This window comes from Alligator mississippiensis, chromosome 12, assembly GCF_030867095.1.
Source record: "Alligator mississippiensis isolate rAllMis1 chromosome 12, rAllMis1, whole genome shotgun sequence".
In the NCBI taxonomy this organism is placed as follows: Eukaryota; Metazoa; Chordata; order Crocodylia; family Alligatoridae; genus Alligator; species Alligator mississippiensis.
In genome coordinates, this window is record NC_081835.1 from 2,710,821 (window position 1) to 2,721,409 (window position 10,589).

At 45.6% G+C, this 10,589-nt stretch overlaps 1 protein-coding gene across 4 annotated transcripts in view; it reads left to right on the plus strand.

Moving 5' to 3' along the window:
* PTPRG (protein tyrosine phosphatase receptor type G) overlaps positions 1-6,802 on the plus strand; it is a 450,708-nt gene extending 443,906 nt beyond the window's left edge. For all 4 annotated transcript variants that reach the window (XM_059715744.1, XM_059715745.1, XM_059715747.1 and 1 more), the window contains 2 exons: positions 55-190; positions 1,477-6,802. In XM_059715744.1, coding sequence (XP_059571727.1) covers positions 55-190; positions 1,477-1,623 — 283 coding nt within the window. In that variant the 3' untranslated portion in view covers positions 1,624-6,802. The remainder of the gene's footprint in view (positions 1-54; positions 191-1,476) is intronic.
* Positions 6,803-10,589: the final 3,787 nt, after the last annotated feature.

Here is a 10,589-nt window from a genome sequence, read left to right on the forward strand (position 1 = left end):
CAGCCCCGAGCGCACCTCTGCCCATCTCACCCGTGCGCTGTTGCGGTTTTCCAGGTACGGAGCGGTGTCGGCGGGAACGCTGTGTGCCCTCACCACCCTGTCGCAGCAGCTGGAGAATGAAAACGCTGTCGATGTTTTCCAGGTGGCAAAGATGATCAATCTGATGCGGCCTGGAGTATTTACAGACATTGTAAGTCTTTACGTGCAAGATAAGTGGGAGGCTTACCAAGGGTTTTACTGAAGAGGAAGAACATCGGTTAAAACACACGCGGGCACTGTTATCAAGCCTCGGTGCCTCTGCAGCCAGGCTGTGGCAGGTGCTTATGGGCTTCTCTTGCAGCCTGTGTTGTGTGCTTAGGACAGCACCTGGGAGCATCTTAGGGAAGTGATGGACCTGATGCTGAGGCTGCTGCTGTCTCTGTGAACGGAGCGTGCTATTTCCCCCTGTTTGGGATTGCCTAAGCACATGAGGAAGAGCCCCAACCTGGGGGCAGGAATGGGACAGGACTGTAACTCACTGCGGCACAGCTGGAAGCCCAGGCTGTAGCCAGCCGGTGCAGTTTAGAGTAGCCCCCAGACTTGCTCAGCCCGAAGAAACCAGAACTCACTCCTTTCCCCCACTCGTGTCTGAAATGCACGTCTTAGATTCAGGAGCAAAATCTTTGCTGATGTACTTAGGCCCTGTATGTGCCCCACGGCAGACGGATGCTGCCATATGCTCTGCATTGTTACTGCACGCAAAATGTACGTTCCGACGGGGAACGCACGTAGCAGTGGGACAGGGAGGTAGAAATGAAAAGGTGCCAGCAGAAGCAAGCCCCACTGAAAAGCATGCACAAGTGCTTCTCCATTTTGCCCTGACCAGTTGAACCCTTTCGTAGGTGTAACTCACCAGGCCACTGAGGTGCACGGGAGGCTGATACAGTGCAGCAGTTAGCACCCAGTCACTTCAAGTAGTCATTGGGTCAGGTCCCGCGTGATCTACGTGCAAAATGAGATGGCATTATAAGTGTGGATTGGGTTTGATTGCTCAGTCGATGCTCTTCTTTACAGTCTTTGGCTTCCAATTTGTGAGGAGTTTCTAGAGAAACTTCAGAGTTAGTAACTGCTTCATAACCAGAACAAGATCATGAGCGTGGGAAGAGTTACTTGTTACATCTGCAGGGAATGGGGGGAATTTGATTCCGTCGTTTAAGCCCTCTAGTTGACTGACCTGACAGGTTGGAAATGTGGGGAAGACGGCAGGATGTTGTATGAGACAGCTGAAACCAGTGTCTTGACTCTGAAGGTTGGTTTTGAGCATATCTGGACCACAGCAGTCTACAGGCATTACTGGTTCTTTGGCTGGCACGACGCTTTTCAGGTGAAAGGAGGGGGTTCCTTCCTTACGAATCTCCACGGGCTGGAAATGCAGAAATGTCAATGCAATCCTCTTAAGCAGCCTAGGGATTAAAGGTGTTGTCCTTTGCATTCCAGGAACAGTACCAATTTCTTTATAAAGCGATGCTCAGCTTGGTCAGCACTAAGGAAAACGGAAACGGCCCCATGACACTGGACAAAAACGGTGCTGTGATGACCAACGATGAGTCGGATCCGGCAGAAAGCATGGAGTCTCTTGTCTAATTGGACCCCTGAAAAGGCACTTACTTTGTAGAACTTCTGAAGACTGAGTGAACTTTTTTGAGGCCTTTTTTGCCAGACTCTAGGTTATACAATAACCCAATTACTTTTTTACACTGATAAAAGTTTTGATATTTATTTTTTGCCATTTTATGTCTTAATGGTATCCTACTGAGCATTTGCACCTCTGTTTATTTCACACAGTGAAACGCAATTTTATCTAGTTTGCACTATATGATCAGTGTTACTGCCTATAATATTCTAATACAAAAGCAAGCCCTGATGTGACATTCCATGACAACAAGCATATGCTACTTTTTTAGTTTCGATGCAGTGAAGTTTTGTTAACGGTGACCCCTGAATCTTAAATCTTAGATGCTAGACCCGATGGATTCTGACTACAAGAAATACTGTTTCCCTTCATGCTCCTAATATTTATTGTTTTAATCTTCATTTCACATTGGTCGTTGGTATAGGTCTTCTGCATGGCAGTAGAGTGGATGAGCAATGTTCATCCTTTCTTGACAAAATGTGTTAGGTGATTACTAGCTACAGTTGAGATGGACTAGCCATGGGGAGCTGAAGCAATTGCTTTTGTACTGTTTCAGATCCCTGTTCTGTGTACTGGAAGGCTTAAGAATTGCTTCACATGGAACACAGAAAAAAATGACATTAAAACATAAAACACAACAACTCATACTGGGACACAGTCATGGATTTCGAATTTACGGCTTCAGGAAGAAATGTCAATTTTAGTTTTTAAAACAGCCACGTGGCAGGAAAATGCCCTGATTTTTATTTCCATCCTAGCCAATACAGTGAAAACTATGCTACAACCTACAATCAGGTCTGCTTTCAGAGACGTGAAAGTAGCAATATTTCACATTACTAAGCTATTCGATATTTCAGACATTAATTTCCTTACGCTTTCTTGAACGTGACCTCACACCTAATGGTATGTTACATGATGAAGACAGGCGTTTCTTAATTTCATAACTGTTAGATGCCATTTTTACAGGTGTGTAATTTTCATACTCTAGTGCTAAAACAAAGTACTGATCCATATTTACTGGTGAAGCAAACTAATAAAAAACTACCTATAAAGTTACATTCTTCCTCTTTTTTTTTTTTTTTTTGGCTAAACTAACTGTTCAGTTCAAAGCTTTTGATTCCTTGCTCATTCCCACACAAATCAAACGTTCCCTCAAAAACGAGGGGGCTGAAATAATTTGGTTATCCTCTTGAACTGTTAGGTGCACTTCCCTTATTAGCTCCCCTTTTGACAGCGTTATGGTCCCTGGTTATCAGCGCCTGCTTCGAGTCAGAGCTAAAGACATCCTTGACAGCTGTGCTAAATAGCGAACAGGATCGCTGAATCAGGCCCCTTCCCGTCGAGGTGTTATTTTGGCTGTTCTGGAGCATGGGGTAGATGTAAAGGCGCTGTCCCTCATCTATGGGATGATTTTTCTTTAGTCTTACATTTCAGCTAAACCCAGAGGGCACTGTAAGGTTGCAGGACTCTTCAGCAATATTAAAGCATATTTTTCATCTAGTTTTTGACACAATTTTTTATTTCTGTTTCCAGTAGGACCTCCCTGGGGCATAGGCATCTGCAAGACAAAAAACGCTTCTTCCATTGGAGAATTGCAGCCTGCATTTTGGGGCAGAGCAGTCAGCTAGGAAGGAGCGAGGGGTGCTGTGCATTAAAAAAAAATGTGAAGGGTGCCCATTTGGAGCCAGGCGCTCAGCTGTTGTAAATCGATAGAGCCTCGCTGACATCAGTGGAGCAATGCCAGTTTACTCCAGCTGAAGACCTGACCCTGTATTTTTAATGCTGGAAAGATTTCTTCCATGCACCTCTCCCCCTCAACCAGGCAAACCAACTATGGAAGGATTTCACCAGTAACCATCTATGGATTTATCTGAATTTGCTTAACTATTTGATACTACCGGTCCCTAATACTAGCCGATGCTAAGTAGCAATGCATCACACACCATGTTTTCAGCACCAAGGAATCTAATTCAATTCAGTAAGATAAATAGCAAGGTGAGTCACGATGCATTAGCCCTCCCATTAACACCAGCATGAAGACAGCCTGGCTGTGACAGGTTAGCCCGTCTCAGATACTGTAGGAGTTTAGGCTGGCTCTCCAATTGCCAAGTGGCAGTGGCGGAGGTCATTCAAGCATGGTTCCCATGTTGCCGTCCTCACTGCTTAGTCTGAGGCTGAAACATTTCACCGGGAGGTGAATTCACCAGCCCGTGTTGGCGACAGAGGCTTCGGCGCTGGCAGCGGTGGTTGTGCCAGGGCCCAGAAGGACTCAGATGAACTCTTATCAGTTCACACCTGAAGTATTTCGGTTGCTGGGTGGGGTCGTCACCCCATTCACGAGAGGAACCGGGTAGTTTGAACATTTGTGGAGAGAGCTAGAGAGAGGAATTTGTTCAGCGCACCTAGGAATGAGTTCCCTGCTGTTTCAGTGCATTTTGGGGGCAGAAGAAGATGACCCTGTTAGTGACGCTTTGCCTGGCTTTTCTCGCCTTCTCTTCCTTGCCTTTGCACCGTGCGTTAAGTCAAATGAGGGAAGGCTGCAGGGTTGAACGCTGGTAAAGGGTGGACGTTTGTGCATTGGCATTCTCCTGCACCTGCACTAACGACATGGGGCTTAATCCCTGGGGAAAATACCTTCCCCTGGCGTTCTGTGACTTTTCGACTGATTTTTTTTTTTTTCTTCCCATGGAAACCAAACTGTGTATCAGTGTTGAGTTCAACAATAAAATAGGCGGTAGGAAGGCGGTGACGTGTTGGGGTATGTTCGGGCCAGGAGTTCCATGTGAAGTTCAGGAAGAAAAGAGGGTGCGAGCTACATTCATCCCCGTGAAAGCAGCTGCAGTTCTGATGACTTAATTGCACCTGTTTCCCTGGGACTGGATGCGACTGTCAGAAGGCCTGAACGTGTGTTAAAAGACCCTTACTCGTAGGGGTAGGATGAGATGCTGTCCTGTGTCTGTCTTGCCAAAGTCCCGTACACGTGCATAGCGACACACTGGCACGGTCTTGTGTTCGCCGCTCTAACCTGACGCTTGTAGTTTTGACATTGCAGTCGTTCAAAGGTAGCGATGATGTCTTTCAAACAAAGGGTGTGCAAGCTAGGAAGAACAGGGGTGTATTCCTTGGCGAGGAGACGTGGTCCTTCCTCAGCACTAGCGTTTGGAGGGGAACAGGGACAGTGGCTTGTATGTGTGTGCGTGTGCACGTGTACATCTCAAGACCATGTTATTTCCCCATGTTTGACGCGGGTGCTTCGCTGGGAGACCATGTGAAAGAAGGATGAATTGAGCCCTCAGTAATGACCAAGCTTTCCAAAACGAGGAGAGCTGCTGTGTCGGTAACGACATGGAAAAGCAGTGGCGTTCTTGGCCTCAAACGGGCCCGTTCCTCTTGACGGTTAGCAATGCTAGGACGGTAGCTCTGCAAAAGTCCGTGGGACTGCTCCTGTGTGTAAAGTTAAGCGCATTGAGTTGTTTGCGGAGCCAAGGTCAGAATAACTTTGGTTTGAACGCAGCGTTTGTCCTTTTAGCATTTCAGATGAGAAAAGAGCTAAACTGTGTTAATTTGTGTTTGATTCTGGTACTTCATTCCTCTTCGGTGGGTCCGTTCTAGTTGATTATTTACTGGATCCACCAGGCTTTGATTATTTTCCAAATTTCTGACTGCTTGAATCGGTTGATCCCGGAGTGATGTATTGGAGCACTAGAAGACTTAACCTTCTTTCTAGTGACACAGCACAACTGCCTTGTTATTAATCTTTGGGGTTTTGGTTTGTTTTTTTTTTTAATGGATGCATTTTGGTTAAAAAATTTAAAATATAGATATCAATTTTACCAAAGATACATATTACTAATTCTCAGCAAAAAAAACAAACAAACAGCAATCTTAATTTCAAGAAAAATAATAATAATTCAAGTTGTCTTAATGATTTAGCAGTCACGTTCTCAAATGCGTTCTCTTCTGCCATGTAATCCTGTGTTCTGAAGTTTTTGTTCAAATGGTGCCAGTGAATTTTTATATGAAGGAAAAATGCCTAGTTGCTAATCCACTGCATTGCTCTTCCTTTTCTTTCTTTCTTTCTTTTTTTCCTTTTAAACAAAGATGTACTTCAACTCTGCTTGTGACCCCTTTGCACTTTCTCTCTTTGTTGCCATTCTAACGTTGTAGATGACATTGGTGTTGCTTACCTGCGGAGAAGGTATGCAAAAATGGAGAGAGAAAGAGATGGAACTGTAATGAAGAGATTTGGCCTCTACTTTGTCTTAGCTGTTAAACTGTTTTTAGTATTTTTGTTAACTACTTGCAAAGGGAAGCATTTTCTACAGAGGATAATTAATTTCAAGAAAAATGTCTTGAGTTTTAAGAATAAACATGTCTCCAAAAGAGGAGATAGTCAATTTTATAAAACGTCACAACTCTCCAACATTTGGGGTAGTGACTTTTTTGTTTTGTTAGAACATTTGAAACTAGCAAGCAGCCATTGTTTCTAAAGAACTAAGCATCCACGTCTACTCTGATTTCCTTTTCCTTCATTTTTAAATAGCAGAAATCATTCAAACTGTAAATATTTTGTTGCTTGGATAAGCATCTTCTGGGAACTTTGTATCTATGGTATATAATCATAGAATTTTATATTTTCATATAAAGCTAATTTTTTTCTAGTTTCAACTCCTTCATAGTTTTTTTTTTTCCTTTTTTTTTTTCCTTTTTTTTGTGGTGGATATGTGAATACATACTTTCTGTGTATTGAAGTAGTGAAACACCATCATCACATTCCAAAAAAAAAACCAACACACATGTTATTTCTTTGGGGCAGTGATTGTGAAAGTTGGATTTTCTTTTGATTCCATTGTCAGTGTGTGCAATAGGAATTAGACTTAGCCAGTCACTGGATAAGTTTGTCTCATTGATCCATTTGGAAAAAAAAATGTGGTGTTTGGTTTTGGGGAGATATTTTGGGGTGGGGGAGGGGCTGTTTGTTTCCGTTTCGTTTTTTGTTCGGGGTTTTTTTGTAACTTGAAGACTCTCCTTTTTGTTATGTTTAAAACTATATCAAATCATTCTATTATAGTGTTATTTAATATGTAAATTGTATTGCTATACATAAAATAAAGTATGGTTTTTGATGTATTCACAGGCTTCCTTCTTATTTCTGCCAAACTTGCACCTGATAGAGAAGTTCAAGTCTATCTCGTTGTCCCGGACATGCGGGAAGAGAAACAAGGATGTGGTCTAATTAGGCTGCACCTGTATTTGTGTAACTCATCCTGGAGCTCTTCCCCGGTAACGTGCTCATCATTCTCTCCTTAATCAGCTCTACGTTCTGGAGGCCTTCACAGCTGGTCCTCCAGCCCTCCAGAAAGGGGTTGTCTCTGCCGTGCCAGATACTAGGAGCCTTGACTCTTCCTAAGCTCCTTCAAAGGGCACGTTCCCAGAAGTCCACTTCACGTTCAGTACCTACATTGCTCTTTGAACGTACCCTCCAAGGCCAACCCAACCTCCGTTTGCAGCAGCTGTGAGAAAGGCAAAGGCCCCTGCCTACCGCAGCCAGTCCGACAGTGAGAGAAAACCTCCATCTCCATCCCAAAAACACTGAGCACGATGCCCTCAGCAGACCAGAAGCCCTGGTCCTGTTGTAGTCAGTGGGACTTTGCATGTGACTGAAATGACACGTGTGTGTGTTGGCTGGATCAGGGCACAGGCAAAGTCTCTAGCTGAGCTGAGCTGTGTCTCCTTGGCCAAGTGTTGGCTTTTCCCACTTGCAGATTTTAAAAGGAGCGGGGGGCACGTTTTGAAGGGCGTGTGGACTTGGAGTTTCCTCAAATGGCGCTCGCTCGTCTTGAGACGTGTTGTCCAGTTAAAGCGCTGCTTGCTTTGAAAACCTGGCCCTGCATTCATGACGCAGGCAACTGTGTCAACTCTAGCCCCCAGTCGCTTCTCGGCCTCTTGTGGGCTAAGATCAAGTGGGGGCATCTGAACCCCAAGATCTCCAGGCTTGGGCCTGCACGTACAATGCCTGCCAATTGATTTGTGGGTATCTGAAGTCCGAAGGTGAGAGCCTGGGACAGAGGATGCTCGCTGGTTGTACATGGTATTTAGAGCAGTTGAGTTCTGCCTGCTCAATTGATATATTTTTTGGAACGATTGAGTTCTGCTCAATCAATATGATTTGGAACTGATTTGGCTGATTTGACCTGGAATGTGAAATATATTATTAATAATAATAATAATAATAAAAATCCACCGACTGCACATGCCACCTTTTTTAATTATCTTAGAGCGACCTCCCAGGCTTGTGGGGTACAATCACGCATTGACTCGCTGCATGCAGTACCGTACAGCACCCTCATCCCTATGCTATGGATATTGCAGCCGTCCTAGATGACATAAGGGGTTAACATTGTCACAGGTGGCGTCCAATGCAAGTGTCCCAGTGATTCATAGGCAAATATCTCACACCGAGAGAAATCATGGTCACAAACTAGAATCACTTGTTGACATTTCCAAAGGCCAGCATTTAGGCCCCCCCCGGTTTTAAGGAACAGGTGCTGCCTTGTTCCCTGCAGATGTGCACATTCAGGGGGCCGTGAGGCCTGCAGAGTATGTGGCTCACCCCAGATTGCATTGGGAAGTACTGGCACAATTGGAAATAGGATCCAGGGTTTCTGATTCCCATTTACACTCCTTTAGCTCTAGGGCTGTTTTCCACTGCTCCGTCCTCATGTGCTGCAGGATGCTGCGCTGTGCGTTAGCCAAACAGCTGTGTACGCTGTGCTACTGCAAGTCACAGGTGAGAAGAGAGAGGACGGTCCATACAAAGCCCCCTCCTGCCACTGCCGGGACTGTGTGGAGCCTGGTGGAGGCTTTTGCTCCATAATGCTCATCTTGCGCTGCAGACTCTGGTAAATCAACAGCCAGAGAGCCTGACCTGCATGGGGCCAGTGAAATAAGGCATGTGATGGGGTGAATGCTAAACAGACCCACCATAGCAGGGATACATAGCAGCAGCATCGGCAGGAAACCTGCTTCCAGCCAGCTGTGTGCAGACACAACTGGAGCGGAGGGATAGTGGTGCAGAAGTACGAGACTGCCCCTTTTTTCCTGGCTCCTCCTTGCTTTCCCCTAACAAGCTGAACTAAGACCCCAGCCTGAAGAGCACTTCTTGTTGTGGACCCCACTGCACCAGTTCTGGCTCAGATCATCTTGTGCTACCAAAAAAATTGGAGGAAATGGTGGGGAGGGAGCATTAGAGAGGAAAACGATGCGGGGAGATTGCACTTGGACTTCGCTGTCATTCATGGCATGAAAAATATCTCCAGAAACCTATGCAGTAAGTAATTCAGTAATGCTTGGCACCACAGCTGTGATTTACCAACACTTCCCACTACTACTATTAAGCCTGAATTAATTGTCAGTATCAGGAGATCCCAACTTCTCATATAATAATAGCTAATGACTTTAGCCTTTAAAGCTTCCAGAGTCTGCTAACAGTCATATTTAGCAGGCAACAAATAACAGTGGCATTTTTATGAAATGGATTTAAATGTCATCATGTATGGGTTCTTCCCCCCCCCCCCCCCCCCCGACCTTTTGCAATATAAAAATAATTTAGCTCAATGCAGCAGTGCATTCGCCCTGGTACTGCAACACTCCCGCACCTGTGCGGTGCTTCCTCAGCTGGGGCGTCAACCACGCTGGCTTTTAGCTGCCTTATCGATCGCTCGTCATCTCTGTTTCTTCCTGGCTGCCAATTGATGGCTCTTGATGTCTCCGTGACTGTGCAGAGCTTCAAGAAATAGCAGTTCACAGGCCGATCGTTCCAGCCACCGTGTTAAATTAATCTGCTAGCCAACGCACTCGCTTGTCTTTTCCTCTCTCTGCCTGAGAGCCATGTGTTGGGATTGATGCCTTCTCTTCTCTGAGAGGAATCGAAACTTGTGGCAGAGGTGATATCTTTTATTAGACCAACTAGATAGTTGCAACAACAACAAAAATCCTTTATTGGCAAGATTTCAGGCAGAGGCACCCTTCATCAGGCATCGGAGATTGCAAAGACTGTAAAAGTTCTCCTAGGTAGAAATGAAAATTCATATTTCACAGGAGAGCTGCAGGTGTGGTAAAGTCTCCTGTTTGGAACAGTTCATTTTGTGCAGATTAGGCTCAGAGAAAAGTTGGAAAAGTCTTTTGACCTCAAAGTTGTCTGGTGGTAAGCATGAGGTAGAATCCTATTTCCTTCTGGTTATGATGGATGTGAAACATTGCAACCTCCGTGCACCACCTGATCTAGTCCCTGCCTGTGATGAGTTTCCAGGGGAGAGGCCTCCATGGGCCAACTACAGCAGACTGGTGGATTCATATTCATAGATGTTAGGGTCGGAAGGGACCTCAATAGATCATCGAGTCCGACCCCCCTGGAAAGAGGGAGGTAGCCGTGTTCTGCAGGGGTAGCAGCAAGGTCCGAAAGGCCTGGGGCTAGCGGGGAGAGGCGAGGAGACCCACACACGTTCCTGCATCCGTGGTCTAAAACGAGACCACTACAGCCGATGCCCTGCCACTCGCTATGCTCATCTTAAAGCAGGCTCCCATGAGTGGGTGTAAGAATATTTCTGCATTAGGATGGTCGTTGGCCCCATGCACGGGAAGGACTTCTTGCCCATGCACCTCTGTTCCTTCTCCCTTCCCGGTAGAAACTGGAAGCACAAAGAAATGCAAGGTGGTCGAGAAGCTGGCAGGGACGGTAACGGGAATACAGAGTCATGATAGTTTTCCGGTGGAACCAGCAGGCTGGGCTCTGGGGAGCAAATCTGAGTCGGTTTGGAGGGAAGTTCTCCAGTGACAAAACACCGCTGGCCAGGTCCCAGCAGCAGCAGAAGCTGGACAAACTGGTGGCGATGGAGGTATTTGCATTAGAGACATG